Genomic DNA, 19,693 nt, shown 5'->3' with positions numbered 1-19,693 from the left:
TTCCCAAAAAGGGTGGGTACTCTGAATTGCTGTTTGGTGCATAAGCACAAACAACAGTCAGGACCCGTCCCCCCACCCGAAGGCGGAGGGAGGCTACCCTTTCGTCCACCGGGTTAAACTCCAACGTGCAGGCTTTGAGCCGGGGGGCAACAAGAATTGCCACCCCAGCCCGTCGCCTCTCACTGCCGGCAACGCCAGAGTGGAAGAGGGTCCAATCCCTCTCGAGAGAAGTGGTTCCAGAGCCCTTGCTGTGCGTCGAAGTGAGCCCGACTATATCCAGCCGGAATTTCTCGACTTCGCGCACTAGCTCAGGCCCTTTTTACCCCCCAGTGACGTGACGTTCCACGTCCCAAGAGCTAGCTTCTGTAGCCGAGGATCGGACCGCCAAGTGCCCTGCCTTCGGCTGCCGCCCAGCTCACATTGCACCCGACCTCTATGGCCCCTGCTATGGGTGGTGAGCCCATTGGAGGGGTGACTCACGTTGCCTCTTCGGGCCCCATGGGAACAGGCCCGGCCATCAGGCGCTCGCCATCGTGCCCCACCTCCGGGCCTGGCTCCAGAGGGGGGCCCCAGTGACCCGCGTCCGGGCGAGGTAAATCTGGGTCCATGATTTTTCTTCTTCATAAAGGTCTTCGAGCTGCTCTTTGTCTGATCCCTCACCTAGAACCTGTTTGCCTTGGGAGACCCTACCAGGGGGCTTTATGCCCCCGGACAACATAGCTCCTAGGATCATTGGGACACGCAAACTCCTCTACCACGATAAGGTTGCAGCTCAGAGAGGAACAGGCAAAAGTTAAGTTGGAGAAAATGTGATAGTTAATAAATTAATTAATGTTTCTATGCAGCCCGGTAGTAAATGCGTCACAGATCAGTACCGGTCCCTGGACCGGTGATTGGGGGCCACTGTTGTAGCATGTCCCTATATCAGCACATTTCTCTGTCTTTGCGGATAATTTTATTAACTTGTAATACATAGGTGTTGTGGATATATTAAAAAGTACTTTCTCAACTTCAAACACTTTGATTGGAGGGGGCAAGACATTTATTTGAGGGGGCTCTTCTCCCCGCTTGCCGGCTCCGGTCTATGGATAGGTCTGAAGCTGTTAAAGTATTTAAAGCGCTGAAAGTTAAAAATTATATATATATATATATATATATATATATACATATATATGACTTACTTTTAACACTTTTCCGAGGGCCTCCGTTTTTCGTCACTTAGGAGGCTTAACATAGCTTTGGAGTAAGTAGATTTAGGGGACATGTTGAACTGTGCAACAGTAAACGTGATATACAAGGGAAACTCCAAAAATGTGAATATCCTCCAAAAGTCCATTCAATTCAGCAACTGAACTTCAAAAGTGAAACCAATATGTCAATATGTCAAACTCATTACATGCAAAGTGAGATGTCCAGCCGATATTTATTACAATTTTGACAATCATGGCTCACAGTTTTTGAAAACCTCACATTTTCTGAGACTTTCAATTCAAGGTTTTAATAACATCTAAGCCAAAATCATCAAAAGTCTCATGAATTAGTTTCGCCTTGTAAATCTAATTGCTGGATTAAATGAACCTTTACACAATGTTTAAATGTTTTGAATTTCACCTATACACTGGTACCTGGGTTCATGTATCCCGCTGATTTCAATACCAATTATTCAGGAGTGGCATCGGCCGATAACGATCACATGTTATAAAATGTATCTATAGTGAATACTAATAACAATCTAAGAATATCAACACAATATCACAACTAATTCCTTACTCTCTTGTTTGAGCAAAACAAAGTCCACAATAACTCAATCAATCAATCAATGTTTATTTATATAGCCCCAAATCACAAATGTCTCAAAGGACTGCACAAATCATTACGACTACAACATCCTCGGAAGAACCCACAAAAGGGCAAGGAAAACTCACACCCAGTGGGCAGAGAGAATTCACATCCAGTGGGACGGCAGTGACAATGCTGACTATGAGAAACCTTAAAGAGGACCTCAGATGTGGGCAACCCCCCCTCTCTAGGGGACCGAAAGCAATGGATGTCGAGCGGGTCTAACATGATACTGCGAAAGTTCAATCCATAGTGGCTCCAACACAGCCGCGAGAGTTCAGTTCAAGCGGATCCAAGACAGCAGCGAGAGTCCCGTCCACAGGAAACCATCTCAAGCGGATCAGCAGCGTAGAGATGTCCCCAACCGATACAGGCGAGCGGTCCATCCTGGGTCCCGACGAGCGGTCCATCCTGGGTCTCGACTCTGGACAGCCAGTACTTCATCCATGGTCATCGGACCGGACCCCCTCCACAAGGGAGAGGGGGACATAGGAGAAAGAAAAGAAGCGGCAGATCAACTGGTCTAAAAAGGAGGTCTATTTAAAGGCTAGAGTATACAGATGAGTTTTAAGGTGAGACTTAAATGCTTCTACTGAGGTAGCATCTCGAACTGTTACCGGGAGGGCATTCCAGAGTACTGGAGCCCGAACGGAAAACGCTCTATAGCCCGCAAACTTTTTTTGGGCTCTAGGAATCACTAATAAGCCGGAGTCTTTTGAACGCAGATTTCTTGCCGGGACATACGGTACAATACAATCGGCAAGATAAGCTGGAGCTAGACCGTGTAGTATTTTATACGTAAGTAGTAAAACCTTAAAGTCACATCTTAAGTGCACAGGAAGCCAGTGCAGGTGAGCCAGTACAGGCGTAATATGATCAAACTTTCTTGTTCTTGTCAAAAGTCTAGCAGCCGCATTTTGTACCAGCTGTAATCTTTTAATGCTAGACATGGGGAGACCCGAAAATAATACGTTACAGTAATCGAGACGAGACGTATCAAACGCATGGATAATGATCTCGGCGTCTTTAGTGGACAAAATGGAGCGAATTTTAGCAATATTACGGAGATGAAAGAAGGCCGTTTTAGTAACGCTTTTAATGTGTGACTCAAAGGAGAGAGTTGGGTCGAAGATAATACCCAGATTTTTTACAGAGTCACCTTGTTTTATTATTTGGTTGTCAAATGTTAAAGTTGTATTATTAAATAGAGGTCGGTGTCTAGCAGGACCGATAATCAGCATTTCCGTTTTTTTGGCATTAAGTTGCAAAAAGTTAGCGGACATCCATTGTTTAATTTCATTAAGACACGCTTCCAACTGACTACAGTCCGGCGTGTTGGTCAGCTTTAGGGGCATGTAGAGTTGCGTGTCATCAGCATAACAGTGAAAGCTAATACCGTATTTGCGTATGACGTCACCCAGCGGCAGCATGTAGATGCTGAAGAGTACAGGGCCAAGGACCGAACCCTGGGGAACTCCACACGTTACCTTAACATAGTCCGAGGTCACACTGTTATGGGAGACGCACTGCATCCTATCAGTAAGATAAGAGTTAAACCATGACAGGGCTGAGTCTGACATACCAATTCGTGTTTTGATACGCTCTAATAAAATATTATGATCGACGGTATCGAAAGCAGCGCTAAGATCGAGGAGCAGCAACATAGATGACGCATCAGAGTCCATCGTTAGCAATAGATCATTAGTCAATTTTGCGAGGGCTGTCTCAGTCGAGTGATTTGCCCTGAAACCGGATTGAAAGGTTTCACATAGATTGTTAAACGCTAAGTGTTCATTTAGCTGCTCTGCAACAATTTTTTCGAGGATTTTCGAAATAAAGGGAAGGTGAGACACCAGTCGGTAGTTTACCATGAGGTCAGGATCGAGGTTAGGTCTTTTAAGGAGAGGATGAATAACCGCTTTTTTGAATGCAAGGGGAACAGTGCCCGAGGAAAGTGATAAGTTTATAATATTTAGCACTGATGGACCTAATAATACAAAAAGCTCCTTGATAAGTTTCCCAGGAAGTGGGTCAAGTAAACATGTTGTTTGTTTTATTCCATTTACACGTTGTAACAATCCTTCTAATGTTATTTAATCAAAACGAGAGAAACTATTTTGGATATTTGCAGTATTTGCAGCTAAAAAAAAAGCAAAGACGACTAACTACTACTGATTTAAATCCTTTGGTTTTTGCCCTTAAAGTCCTCCTTTGTCCAGGAGATTATTACCTGAGTTAGTAAACATGATCAAAAACGGTAAAAAAATGATTTTGTGTAACTAAAACTATCGAGCAAGTATCGACCAGGGGTAGGGAACCTATGGCTCTTGAGCCAGTTGTGGCTCTTTTGATCTGCATCTGGCTGTCAGATAAATCTTAGCTGACATTACTTAACACGATAAGTAATTAATAATTCCGCTGGTAATCGCAGTGTTAAAAATAACGTTCAAAATATCTGTTTTCTACCGCACCTGTTCAAGAAGTCGCAATAATGGTAAGAAGTATTTTATTTATTATTGGTTAGCTTCAGAATAACAATGTTATTAAAAAGAATCAGAGACTTATTAAGTTGTTCCTACTTAAAAATGCACGCATTTAGTTGTGTTCAGTGTTAAAAAAATATTATATGGCTCTCACGGAAATACATTTTAAAATATTTGGCTTTCATGGCTCTCTCAGCCAAAAAGGTTCCCGACCCCTGCTCTACTGCTATCCTTGTGATCTGAACTCCCTTTACGTGTAGCCTGGCCGCTACATAGCAACAGCCCACCGCTATAGTATCCTCTCTAGTCTAAACAGTCTAATCTACTTGTTACTAATTTCCTGTTAAAAGCTATTTATTAGTATTTTGTACTATTTAGTACTTACTTGTTGTTTTTTTCAAGATAGCTTAGCGATTAGCATCCCTTCTTGTAGTTTATTTACCACATTGAAGATAATGATTATTAACGTAAGGACTCGGCATATATTACATATACTCTTAGCTGCTGGCTGCCTCTTTCAGCAAGGGGATACAAGTAAATACTGCATAGCGGGGGTTTCCAATTTTTTCCACTGAAGTCTGCAAATTGAAAAATGAAAGTATGAAGGGGGACACTTTAATGTATTTAGTACATTAAAGATGCCAAAAGTAATGCAGTATGTGCTAATTTATTTTTTTTAAACAATTTTATTTTTGCTTTTGTGTTATAGGTGAAAAGAAAATAGGTGTTAATGTTGTATACACCACAACTCATTTAATTTTCAGAACAACTTTTTAAAAAATAGCTGCCGGCCTAAAATGGTGGAAATTTTCACAGGAATTGGCCAATGCTGTTTGGTCCCGAGTAATCCATCACAAAAGGTCTGACAAAAAAAAAAAAAGATAATTTTTTTGCTATAACAAATAATGTGTTATTTTTGTATTTATGTATTTATTTATTTTTTTGCCTGAGAAGCTGGACAGGACAAAAAAATAAATAAAATAAATAATGTGAATCCAATTAATCTCTTTTTTACAACCGTAAATATGAACACAACACATTCAATTGAGAATAATTATATTTTTTACATATATATCATAATCACACTTAAATATATGATGAATAAAATGTTTCACTTTATTGCAGACTTTTGTTGGAGATGAGTTTTTGTTGAATTCAATTGTTTCTAACCTTTATCGCTCGCACTCACAACGTAATACCTTAACAATAAATAAGTAAAAAGATTGCATGGGATTCTTTCTTTGGGCCCTCCATTTTACGAAATGATATGCAAGTTTCACGACATGCAATGTTTGGCCGTACAATGACTGAGACAGTGCACGAAGACTTGGCTTTTCATGAAACCCAAAAATTACACGAAATTTGTGGTACAGCACCCCTGTGACTTTGTGAAGCATTTTTAAAAAGCATTACTGTGACCATATTTCAGGTGGTACTCGAGGGAATCCGGGGACTGGGCATTGAGGGAGACATTGCCATCGATGATGTCACGCTGGAGGAAGGGGAGTGTCGAGGCCCGCTGCCTGGTGAGTAACGCTATAGTTGAGACTTCCCATAAAACTCTCAAATAGAGCAACCGTGAAATAGGATCTACAAAAGGGGATGTGAAGTCAGACATTTGTCAGCAGGTAGCTGGCAGTTGGGGGTGGGTGGAGAAATTGAGACGGTCGCCGTAGCAACATCAATGCAATCACATGAATGACGGCCATGAAGGCAGCTCGCACTGTAATTGGACTGTATGAGCCAAGCAGGGGTACAAACAGAAGTAGGCCACATGAATTTGAGGAGGTGATAGAAGGATGACGTTGCTCTGATTGAAACTTCTATAGCTTCCCCAACCTCACGTGTTAATCCAACACATGTGTGTCCAAAATGCAGCCCGAGGGCCATTTGTGGACCCCAGTTATTTTGTTGACGGCTCCTGGCCCATTCTAAAAAACACTATAATAAAAATATAAAACATAAAAAAGTGTAATAATGGAGTACACAGTGACATGTAACCAGAAAAAGTATACATTTTGACACTAATAACACAAAACTGCCATGCAAACTACTATTGGACGGCGTGGCGCAATGGAAGAGTGGCCGTGCGCAACCCGAGGGTTCCTGGTTCAATCCCCACCTAGTATCAACCTCATCACGTTCGTTGTGTCCTGAGCAAGACACTTCACCCTTGCTCCTGGTGGGTGCTGGTTAGCGCCTTGCATGGCAGCTCCCTCCATTAGTGTGTGAATGTGTGTGTGAATGGGTAAATGTGGAAGTAGTGTCAAAGCGCTTTGAATACCTTGAAGGTAGAAAAGCGCTATACAACCCATTTAGTTATTTATTTATTTATATCGACCTGTTAAAAGGCTCCAATTACGTCACTGGAAAGATTCCACTCTGAAATATATTGGGGGGGAAATATTGCATATTTTGTGCAAAACAAAGTTGTCTTTCACAAAAAGGGCATCAAACAAACAAAAAACTAAGAAAAAATTATAAAATCTTACAATCAAGAGATCTATAGATTTAAGCGTTAAAAGTAAAAAAATATATATAAATATACATTTGGCTTATTTTCAACAATTATTATTTTTCTTTTTTTTATTGTCATTGTCATGAATTATTGACCTATTTAGGGTTCCAATTACTTCACATTAAATATTCCACTTTGAAATGTGTTGGGGGAAAATGTTGCACAGTTTGTGTGTTTGCCATATACATGAGGGTTTTGACATGAAGGGCATAAACATAAAAACAAAATTATAAAAACGTTATAAAGACAGACAGACCTGAGGTGTAATCTCGAGATTCAAGTGTTAAATTAAAAAAATTGTAAATTATGACTTATTTTAGCATTTTCATGACTGAGACCCTTCCGGGTACCGGGCACCAAACTTGACGAATGCCATAAAGGTAAAAAAAACAACAACTATATATTGTATTGGTTTTTAAAAAAAAGGAAAAATATATAAATGGCCCTCACATGCTTTGATTTCTCAGTCTGCGGCCCTCAGTGGAAAAAGTTTGGACACCCCTGAGTCATACCTGTAATTTAGTTTTAAGTTTGATCATGTTTGTTTTGTTTTTGGACTCTTGTTTCCCGTTTTACACTTCCTGGTTTTGTTTTTCCATAGTAACCCATTAGTTTCCACCTGGTCTCCTAGTCACGCCCATGCCCTCAGTCCCGCACCTGTTCCTAATTATCACAGCCACTATATAAGTCAATTTCTTTCTGTCGATCAGGGTGGGAACATCAACTTTCATTACCCATGCCGTTCTAACTTTCATTGCCTTACATACTTCATGCCATGCTTTTTGATTCATCCACGCCAAGTAAGTTTTTGTTTGTATTTATGTCTTTGATAGTATCTTTTGTTTGTTTGTAGATAATATTGCCATTGTGCTGTTTTTGTTCTAAGTTATAGTATAGATTTTTATCCGCCACAGAGCGCGTCCTTGGTTTGCCTTTTTTTTGTATTTTGAGTATTGATAAAATTAAAACTATGTACCTGAATTCACGCCTGGCTCTTCCCATATTCCCTCTGCGTCGAAGGAGCACAAACAATCCAAGTCCAAACCTGACACCCTGCTCTAACGTCTCACGGACAGACAAAGAGAGCAGTCTCTTTGCATCATTGTCCGAGGAATCCTTTTTGCAATTTAAGTCAGCCTGCCGTATTTATTTTATGATCTATGATTATTTCAGCTATTCTCCGTGACTTTGAGAGATGTTGATTCACTCCAGGCTACAGGGGCGGTCGGGCCTGGCGGGGCTCACAGACGCGGTGATGCCATGAATTATAAAATTCAATCATGGCGTGATGAATCTTATATGGCTTGACGTGATGTAAGAGGGGAACATTTGATAAGTGTGTCACGGCAGGTGACAAAACGTGACTTCTGGCGGGTGTTGTTCATCACGTATACAAACCCTGTTTCCATATGAGTTGGGAAATTGCGTTAGGTGTAAATATAAACAGAATACAATGATTTGCAAATCCTTTTCAGCCAGTATTCAATTGAATGCACTACAAAGACAAGATATTTTGATGTTCAAACTCATAAACTTTATATTTTTTTTGCAAATAATAATTAACTCAAAATTTCATGGCTGCAACACATGCCAAAGTAGTTAGGAAAGGGCATGTTCACCACTGTGTTACATCACCTTTTCTTTTAACAACACTCAATAAACGTTTGGGAACTGAGGAAAATAATTGTTGAAGCTTTGAAAGTGGAATTCTTTCTCATTCTTGTTTTATGTAGAGCTTCAGTCGTTCAACAGTCCGGGGTCTTCGCTGTCGTATTTTACGCTTCATAATGCGCCACACATTTTTGATGGGAGACGGGTCTGGACTGCAGTCGGGCCAGGAATGTACCCACACTCTTTTTTTTTACAAAGTCACGCTGTTGTAACACGTGCTGAATGTGGTTTGGCATTGTCTTGCTGAAATAAGCGGGGGCGCCCATGAAAAACACGGCGCTTGGATGGTAGCACATGTTGTTCCAAAACCTGTATGTACCTTTCAGCATTAATGGTGCCTTCACAGATATGTAAGTTACCCATGCCTTGGGCACTAATACACCCCCATACCATCACAAATGCTGGCTTTTGAACTTTGCGTCGATAACAGTCTGGGTGGTTCGCTTCCCCTTTGGTCCGGATGACACGATGTCGAATATTTCCAAAAACAATTTCAAATGTGGACTCGTCAGACCACAGAACACTTTGCATCAGTCCATCTTAGATGATCTCGGGCCCAGAGAAGCCGGCGGCGTTTCTGGATGTTGTTAATAAATGGCTTTCGCTTTGCATAGTAGAGCTTTAACTTGCACTTACAGATGTAGCGACGATTTGTATTTAGTGACAGTGGTTTTTTGAAGTGTTCCTAAGCCCATTATTTTGCCCTTATGTGGGCCTACCGAGGATGTCGTAGTGGCTTGTGCAGCCCTTTGAGACACTAGTGATTTAGGGCTATATAAGTAAACATTGATTGATTGATGTGGTGATATCCTTTAGAGATTGATGTCGGTTTTTGATACAGTGCCGTCGGAGGGATCTAAGGTCTCAGTCATTCAATGTTGGTTTCTGGCCAGGCCTCTTACGTGGAGTGATTTCTCCAGATTCTCTGAACCTTTTGATGATATTATGGATTGTGGATGTTGAAATCCCTAAATTTCTTGCAATTGCACTTTGAGAAACATTGTTCTTAAACTGTTTGACTATTTGCTCATGCAGTTGTGGACAAAGGGGTGTACCTCGCCCCATCCTTTCTTGTGAAAGACTGAGCATCTTTTGGGAAGCTGTTTTTATACCCAATTATTGCACCCACCTTTTCCCAATTGCACCCACCTTTTCCCAATTAGCCTGCACACCTGTGGGATGTTCCAAATAAGTGTTTGATGAGTATTCCTTAACTTTATCAGTATTTATTGCCACCTCTCCCAACTTTTTTGTCACTGGTTGTCGGCATCAAATTCTAAAGTCAATGATTATTTGCAAAAAAAGAAACGTTTAGCAGTTTGAACATCAAATATGTTGTCTTTGTAGCATATTCAACTGAATATGACTTGAAAATGATTTGTAAATCATTGTATTTTTTATTTTTATTTTGTCATTAAAAAGAGAGTTTTTGGGGGTTGGTGCACTAATTGTAAGTGTATCTTGTGTTTTCTATGTTGATTTCGGAAAAAAAATTAAAATGGAAGCGACTTGGTGGTTGGGTACCACAGCTGTTCCGTATCATGGCCACTGATTGGCTCAGCCTCAGTCAGCATTACTGTACTGGGTGCATTATTGACTATATGTGGGTGTTACTTCATGTCTAAAGGGCTCTTGTAATGATAAAAAACATATTCAAAAGGTTTTTGTAAAAAAAATTTATGCTCTGGCTAGGAAAATATTCCTACTTGTTGGAAATACATTTAACGATTCCCCATTTCAATGTCAGATATACCTATTGTGCAGGTCAAAAAAAGCAAAACTGCTTGGTGTGCTATTAGACAGTCAACTGTCATGTTCCGATCATATCGATAGTATTTTAATGAAAATGGGAAGAGGTTTAACAATGGGTCAAGTCATACAGTCCTTGGCTTTCTGTCATCTTCATTACTGTCCTATAATATGGTCCGCTACGACTAAGTCTGACCTGAACAAACTGCCACTTTTTCAAAACAGAGCGGCTAGACTTAAATGTTCTTTGCGCACTAATATTTCATTGATGCATTCACGCCTGTCCTGGTTGTCTGTTGAACAAAAGATGCATTGTAGTCTCCTTATGTTCTTTAGAACTATCATTTTAGATCAATCACCAGATTATTTTTACAAACAGTTTTTAAAATCAACTAACTCACATACTCATGACACTAGGAATGCCAGCAATGGCTATTTGGCACTTCCTGCTCCCAGGACCAACCTCCTCAAACATGCAGTCATGTATAGATGTATATCATTCTGGAATATATTGCCATCATACATTAATCTCTCACAAAGTAAATTGTCATTCAAGACAGCTTTGAAGATACACCTATTGCAGCTGCCCACATGACGTTAATTTTTAATACTGGTTTTAACTAGCTTTTTTATCTTATGTTGTATTTTTCCATTGTATAATGTTTGGTAATGCCTGTATTCTTTGTATTTTAATTTTGTATGCTCATATATGGACCCGGGGTAGACTGTCAGTCGCCTTGGCGTCAACTAATGGGAATCCATTTAATAAACAATTAAAAAACGATGTAAGGCCCAGAACCCATGAACAGTGATAATCGATCAATCAATCAACCAATGTTTATTTATTTAGCCCTAAATCACAAGTGTCTCAAAGGGCTGCACAAACCACAACGACATCCTCGGTAGAGCCTACATAAGGGTAAGGAAAAACTCACCCCAGTGGCACGTCGGTGACAGTGACAATGATGACTATGAGAAACCTTGGGGAGGACCGCATATTTGGGCAACCCCCGCCCCCAGGGGACCGAAAGCAATGGATATTGAGCGGGTCTAACATGATATTGTAAAAGTCCCATCCATAGTGGATCTAACATAACCGTGAGAGTCCAGTCCAAAGTGGATCCAATTTAGTAGCGAGAGTCCCGTCCAAAGTAGAGCCAGCAGGAAACCATCCCAAGCGGAGGCGGATCAGCATGAATTGATTGACGTGGTTCCCGACTTTAAAAAGTTGAAAAACTTATTCGGGGGTTACCATTTAGTGGTCAATTGTACGGAATATGTACTGTACTGTGCAACATACTTATAAAAGTTTCAATCAATCAATCAATCAAAGCAGCGCAGAGATGTCCCTAACCGATACACAGGCGAGCGGTCCATCCTGGGTCCTGACCGTGGACGAGCGGTCCATCTTGGGTCCCGACTCAGGACAGCCAGATAAACTAAGGATTACTGTACTGCAAATAACCACAGTGACCTTGTATTAGGTCAAAAACATTGGCATTACCTTCTGTGGCTATAGACAATTTACTGATGTTTTTTTTTTTGTTGTACTAAACTTTATCTACTTTTGGATGCTCTTCTAAACATTGGTTGCACTTCCACGGCTGTTAGCGTGAAAGTTATCCGTGCTGTCATAAAAATGTTCACAAAGGGGCCATTATGGCTAACTGAGCAGTTTCTGCTATGACAACATTAGTTGTGTTGCTAGTGTTTTGTGCCATTTCCTCCTGAGAAGCAGCATCCTCTGCAGTGGACATTTGTTTTGTTTGCTCTACTTTGCCAGAGTTACACATTTTGAAATGGTAGAAACACGAATGTTCACTGCTGAGGACGCTAGTTGTCTGGACTAGTGGTCCCCAGCCACAGGTCCGGGGACCGGTACCGGTCCGTGAAGCATTTGCTACCGGTCCGAAGAGAAACATTAAATAATTTATAAAGGACTGCATTTTCTCCGACTTAAGTTTGGCCTGTTCCACTAAACCGGGGGTGTCAAACTTGTTTTCATTGAGGACCACACCGAAATCATAGTTGCCAACAGAGGGCCTCTTGTAGCAGTTAATAATTAATCAATTTGCCTATGAATTTAAATATTTAAAAAATGTTTACGTAAAGTGTAAAAAAAAATCTGTGAATTTAACCACTATCTTTTACAGGAAAAACTGGCAACTTAGTTGTCAGACTTTACTGCTGTTATTTCATTATTACTACTTCTACAACATATTTTATATATATATACATATATATTAATAGAAATACACTACCGCTGTTTAATTTTATTTTGGCAACTCAGCTGACAGTTTTTTACCATTATAAAATATGGTACCATAAAATCGTCAACCGTGGATTTAAAAAAAATAAAAACTGACAGCTCAGTCGACAGAATTTTACTGTAAATTTTTTCAACTTACAGTAAAATGGTGTAAAAAAACTCCCTAAATTTTACATCCATCCATCCATCCATCCATTTTCTTCCATTTATCCGAGGTCGGATCTGGGGGGCAGCAGCCTAAGCAGAGAAGCCCAGACTTCCCTCTCCCCAGCCACTTCGTCCAGCTCCTCCCGGGGGATCCGGGGGCGTTTCCAGGCCATTCGGGAGACATAGTCTTCCCAACGTGTCCTGGGTATTCCCTGTGGCCTCCTGCCGGTCAGACGTGCCCTAAACACCTCCTTAGGGAGGCGTTCGGGTGGCATCCTGACCAGATTCCCGAACCGCCTCATCTGGCTCCTCTCAATGTGGAGGAGCAGCGGGTTTACTTTGAGCTCCTCCCGGATGACAGAGCTTCTCACCCTATCTCTAAGGGAGAGCCCCGCCATGAAAACTCATTTCGGCCGCTTGTACCCGTGATCTTGTCCTTTCGGTCATAACCTAAAGCTCATGACCATAGGTGAGGATGGGAACCTAAATCGACCGGTAAATTGAGAGCTTTGCCTTCCGGCTCAGCTCCTTCTTCACCACAACGGATCTATACATTGCTGCATTACTGAAGATGCCGCACCGAGTCGCCTGTCGATCTCACGATCCACACTTCCCTCACTCGTGAACAAGACTCCGAGGTACTTGAACTCCTCTACCACCTACATTTAACAGTAAAATCTATTGTTCATTTTTGTAGTGTACAATTTGATGGATAACTTGCTTCGAAACCATAAGTTAAGCAGGTATTTAAGTATTTTGTCACACATATGGATCATGTTTTGTTTTGTCATGTTATGTTTTGATTTTGGACATTCAGTCACGTTTTGCACTTCCTGGTTTTGGTTGTTTCCATGCCAACTCATTAGTTTTCACCTGTCACGTCCCTGTTCTCAGCCTCACACCTGTTTTCACTAATGATCATGGCTATTTAATTCACTCTTTTTCTTGTCTTCGTCCTTGGATCTTCACACACGCACACACGCTACCCTTGCTGCACCTCCCTCATGCCCTCGTCCAGTTCTATGCCTTATAAGTTTTTGTACGTATGCTATTGTGCTAGTTTTGTTTATAGTCATTATCATTCATGCCAATCGAGCAAGTGTTTTTGTTTTATGTTTGTAGTTTTCAGCATTTATGCTAGTCTTTTGTTGGTTCATAGCCAAGTGTCTGTACCTCCTTGTGAGCGCCCTTAGTTTGTTTATTTTTCATTATAGTGTTTAAATAAACAACCATGTACTCACGTCCACGCCTCGCTCGTGCTGATTCTCATCTGCTTCGAGAAACAATCCACGTCCAAGCCTTGTTGCGACATATTTATTTGGATTTTGACCAAAAAACTTAGATAATATTATATTTGTTGCTATATTGGACACCATTTTTGCTCCCTATCAAACAAGAAAAAAACCCTAATACCTTTAGCAAGAAAGTAAAGAAATAAAATATAAGGTATTTTATTGACACATGTTATTTCCAGGCTTTTTCGGGCCATATAAAAAGACGCGGGGGCGCAGATCTGGCCTGCATGCCTTAGGTTTGACACCGGTGCACTAGACACACCAATGAGCTTGTTTATATATGTACAATAAAACTCCTCATAGGATGTTGCTATTTGTTATAACTTTGTGACATGATACAAAGCACATTATTGAACGGATCAAATATAAATGTCACAGCTTGCAGCCAAAGGCTGATTTCCATCAGCATTTCATTGCAAAGAAACTGTCAACACTAGGACTTGGGTGTGGTTTGTTTTCCTGTGGTGCAATGCGATTGGAACGGACATGGCGTGAAGGTAAAGACATATTTTAATTCTACTAAAAAGGAACAAACTTGACTATGAAAACAAAACTATGTTTATAACGTAAACCATGGACATGAAAACAAAACTTTAAATCTATGGCAGGAATAACGATAACTTACTTTGAACGAGATATGGGCATGGATCATGGGCATGGATAACATGGGTGTGTAGGAGGTGATGTCGCCAGGCTGACTGCCTGGCAACTACAGGCTTAAATAGTGCTGTGGTGCTTAAAAACAGGTGCGTGAGTTCAAATGAATCATGTGCGTGAGTCGTGAGGACAGGTGAACCGATTGTTGTCATGGAAACTATAACAAACCAGGGTGCGCAAAAACTGGAACTAATGAAGTCAAAAAACAAAACAGAACATAACTAAACAGAACATGTTCACAAAGAAATGACAAAAACAAGCCCAGGGCTCCCACTCATTCAACGTTATAGTGAGTTGTATTTTTCAGAAGTGGGAAGCCGGTCCCTGAAAATGATGCCTACATTAAACCGGTCCGTGGTGCAAAAAAGTTTGGGGACCACTGATCTGGACGATATTGGCGATACATTGCACATATTCCTATTAAGTTGATAGCATTCATCTAACGCTGATTTCCTTCCAGACCGCAACTCGACGGCCCCCTCCCACACCGTGCATATATGGCTGCTGTGCGTCACCTTGGTGACGACCCTCCTGGAGGGTCAGAGGTGACCCCTCTGGCCGCCATCCCAAGAGGCGAACATTCAGACCTGCCGTCTGTGAGCTGTACCTGCGGCATCCCCGTCACCAAAGATCCACGCATCCCGAAAAAGCAGCAACGCCGCCGCCGTCCTCTGGCAGATCTCTGTTGGGACAAAATGACAAACTGTGATATATGTTGGGGGAAAAAAAATACACAAAAATAATTAACAGATCATGATGTGCTAATTTTTTAGGGATGGGGAGACTCTTTACGAGCACAAGAGGTGAGACAGTTTGTAAAGCACAAGAACAATTTTATGAAGAAAAAGAAAACATATATATATATATATATAAAACTTTGCAAGGCGGCTGAATATAGATGCTGCTGACATTTTGAGGAGGAAATTGAACAAGACCTTTCTCTGTGTATCTTTATCTTCATTTTGCTTGTTTTTCACCCGACGCCCGACTCAACCCCGCCACAAGTCACTCTCTGCTTGGTGCTGTACTGAAGAAAAACCCTTAGCAACATTTCCCCCTTCCGTCCGCTTCAAAGACGCCTCCTCCCCGATGATGGCTGCCTATGTATCTTCTTACACTGTGCTCACACGTCCAAGCGACGGTGCAATGGCAGGACGGACGACGCCAAGGAAGCGGCGACGGTTGGACGACACTCTGTGGCGAGGACGTCCAGGGTGGAGGTGAAGTGTGAGTGAGGCCTAACATCAAGTCGTGTCGCTCCGCCGGACACATAAGAAGCCACTTTTCTTTCTGCCATGAAAACAAAGTGCCTTCCAGATTACGACGGCGAAATCGCGAGCTACATGGAACACACGCGCTTCGTCCTATGGGGCTATTTTCTACACGCGTGTCTCTTTCGCCCCACAAGTGCTGTGGAGTATCGGGCTCTTCTGGTTCCGGGACACAAGTTTCGATGTTTCGTCCTAATGAGGGATTAAAAAAAAAGACACTGGAATGACTACCTTCTTCTGTTTTTAAATCGAACATTGCCGCAAGAGTGACCACGGCGGCGCCTCACTCGTCTCCGCCACCATTTCTACAACAACAGAGCAAAAGATGATAATAATGATAATAATAATGTCGATAATAGTCAAGATATTTTATTACTCCAGCGAGAATGTTTCTCCTCTTTTACACAAACTGTGAAATTTGACTGTCTGGAGGATCTACCTGAGACCATAACCTTAACCAGCGGGGATTTTTAAGAAATGTATTGTCAAAAAAAAGAAGAAAGAAAACAAGAATTATTCTGTTCATTGTTGCTTATGACAAATGCTTTGAGAACTTGTGTCCTGTTTTTTCATTTTCATTCTTTTGCCATTTGCATCGCTCCAACATCCCAGCCCATGGAAACTCTTGAGAAGCAAAGCGATTTGTATAACTTGTAAATGTTGAAGAAGCTCTTTTGCAGAGGTTTATGATAAATGTTTTATGTTGGTGTGTCCAGGAAGCACAACCATTTACGTTATGAGTGTCATTTCTCTATGCGTGTCGCTCCAGTCGCAACTGAATCAGTAGGATTCCTCACAAAAAGTTTGGAAATTAACAGCAAACTGACATCAGATGTTTACATCAAGTCATCATAGAAGGAATGATACACAGTGGTACTTCCACTTTTCATAAACAGGTATTTTGGTTTCCGACAAAATTTCTGGCAAAAATTTTGCATACATTGCTCGTGAAAAACTAAACTGTTTGTCCGCGTATCATTCACGGTAGTGCTCACACAAAGAATTCACGCATTGGTGACTCAATCTGTGCTTTTTTACAACTGCAAAATAATCCACCATGGGACTAAAGAAAGTTGCCAGTACGCTTTGCTGCTGTGAAAAATTTTAGTAATCGGATATTCTACTGAAAATTCCCTGGATTCTTCAAGTAAGGGGATACAACTTTTTTATTTGGTTGATAATAAATTAGAAATATATAATAATAATAATGGATTAGTCTGTCTATCCGTATTGGCCCTGCGATGAGGTGGCGACTTGTCCAGGGTGTACCCCGCCTTCTGCCCGATTGTAGCTGAGATAGGCACCAGCGCCCCCCGCGACCCCAAAGGGAATAAGCGGTAGGAAATGGATGGATTAGATTTATATAGCGCATTGCACAGAGAATTGAGAACCCACCATTCATTCACACCTGGTGGTGGTAAGCTACATACGTAGCCACAGCTGTCCTGGGGTAAAATTACGGAAGCGTGGCTTAAGATATAAGTAAAAAATAAGACCGTTAATCAAACAAATCTTCTGTTTCTAATACAAATAAAGTGCATCGCAATTTACTTGTCTTGAGAAACAGCATCAAATGTAAACATTGTAGCCGATTTCAAAATAAACCATATCCACTTGCATTTTTACAACCAGTTCACTAAACTAGAGCATACTTTTATTCTGTAATTATGTTTTGACTCTAAAAACCACAAGTAGCATGTGTTTGCGAATTAGTTAATTGTTTCTAAAACTCCAGTTTTGCATCGCTGTGGCTGTATTTTCCAAGTGAGTAAGGAAGTAAGTTTTATTCATAAAGCGCTTTCCACAGATAAAATCACAAAGTGCTGTACAAAACATAGGTGAAGTAAAACAACAATTCAATTAAAATAACAAAGGTATAACAACAATACAAAGTGGATTGAAACATTAAGTAAGGTTACTTTGCTGTGACTACTGACAATCACTTAAAGTCTGCTAACATCAGTAAAGCTAGTACAGTATTTTTCGGAGTATAAGACGCTCCGGAGTATAAGTCGCACCTGCCGAAAATGCATAATAAAGAAGGAAAAAAACATATAAGTCGCACTTGAGTATAAGTCACATTTTTGGGGGAAATTTATTTGATAAAACCCAACACCAAGAATAGACATTTGGAAGGCCATTTAAAATAAATAAAGAATAGTGAACAACAGGCTGAATAAGTGTACGTTATATGACGCATAAATAACCAACTGAGAAGGTGCCTGGTATGTTAACGTTAAATATTATGGTAAGTCATTCAAATAACTATAACATATAGAACATGCTATACGTTTATCAAACAATCTGTCACTCCTTGTGATTATAACAATTAATTCATTGGATTGATGACTCAATACTCAAGTGCTTGTATTCCAACACGTCATTTCTTCCCGTAAGTTCAACCAAGCCAAGATGCCTGTTGTGAAGCAGGCATACTCTCAGAATACGTAAGGGGCCTAGATCTTCCTGCAAAAAGCAGATACGACCAAAAAAGAATAAAATATGCGTTGGAATAGATAACTTTATCAAACAAAAATGTGTTAAGTGATATCAGGGATCATCATTTGTCGGTGTAGTTCCCAGACATATTAAACTACCGTGTGCTCCAGAAGTCATTCTACACGACAAAACAGATGAAAACTTGGAAAAGCATGAAGGTCTAAAACTTGTGTGTGGCTGTGCCAAGGACAATGGTATCAGATTCTCCTAGATAAATCAGGCATCATCTTTGCTCTGGTAAGGTTGCATTTAATGATTTAACTTTGAATCTTGCGAGGACGACTAGCACCCGACTGCTGACACTTTCACAAAGTAAAAATTACTAAACCATCGCCATATTTGATTTTTGTCCTGTTGTATGCACTCTGACACATTTGTGTACACAATAAAGAGGGGAGATGTACAACCTTTTCCTGAAAAAGTATCTGATATAAGTATCTCTTTGTTAAATAATTAAATGCAAACAATATCTAGATAACACTTAATTGGGATATATTAAGCAAGTTAAGTCTGGGATGAGGTGGCGACTTTTCCAGGGCGTACCCCGCCTTCCGCCCGAGTGCAGCTAATGTAGGCTCCAGCACCCCCCGAGACCCCGAAAGGGACAAGCGGTAGAAAAATGGATGAATGGATAAACGAGTAAAGTTTATTACATTTTATATCAAAACATTTAACAAATTGGTCACTGCAAACTTCGACTGTGCTTCCTATGACTGGACAGTGTGCAACTTTTCTCATCGTCTTTGGTAAAATCTTGCTTTCTTCCGCCCTTCTATGAAGCTAGAACAATGCCAGTAAGAGTCTATATATAAAAAAAATACACTTTCCAGAAAAAGCTGTATTGGCACCAAAACAAGTTTTGGCAACAAATAAATACAAACATTGAAAAAATACTTTATTTTTGGTGGATGTTTTTTATGCCAATTTTCATATTTCTTTACACTTTTATTGTTTCTGTGTGTTTCAAAGGTTTTTTTATGACTGCTTCACTTTTTTAGGATTGTGTTTCATTTTTTCCGGTTTCGCTTCTTTTTTTCTGGTATCAAAATATTGGCAGCATTTTAGCGCAAGGGGCTCTGGCCAAGGCTTATCAATCAATCAATGTTTATTTATACAGCCCTAAATCACGAGTGTCTCAAAGGGCCGCACAAACCACAACGACATCCTCAGTAGAGCCCACATAAGGGCAAGGAAAACTCCCCCCAGTGGGACGTCGGTGACAGTGACAATGATGACTATGAGAAACCTTGGAGGGGCCCTGGTCCTCTCCAAGGTTGACAACCCCCCACATATAC

At 40.8% G+C, this 19,693-nt stretch overlaps 1 protein-coding gene across 6 annotated transcripts in view; it reads left to right on the top strand.

The window, feature by feature from the left end:
• The window catches only part of LOC133553186 (MAM domain-containing glycosylphosphatidylinositol anchor protein 2-like), a 557,311-nt gene extending 538,038 nt beyond the window's left edge, over window positions 1-19,273 (top strand). For all 6 annotated transcript variants that reach the window (XM_061901111.1, XM_061901109.1, XM_061901107.1 and 3 more), the window contains 2 exons: window positions 5,752-5,848; window positions 15,089-19,273. In XM_061901111.1, the coding sequence (XP_061757095.1) occupies window positions 5,752-5,848; window positions 15,089-15,177 (186 nt within the window). In that variant the 3' untranslated portion in view covers window positions 15,178-19,273. The remainder of the gene's footprint in view (window positions 1-5,751; window positions 5,849-15,088) is intronic.
• Window positions 19,274-19,693: the final 420 nt, after the last annotated feature.

Source organism: Nerophis ophidion, linkage group LG05, assembly GCF_033978795.1.
Source record: "Nerophis ophidion isolate RoL-2023_Sa linkage group LG05, RoL_Noph_v1.0, whole genome shotgun sequence".
Classification (NCBI taxonomy): Eukaryota; Metazoa; Chordata; class Actinopteri; order Syngnathiformes; family Syngnathidae; genus Nerophis; species Nerophis ophidion.
This window is presented reverse-complemented; position numbering and strand designations above follow the sequence as displayed.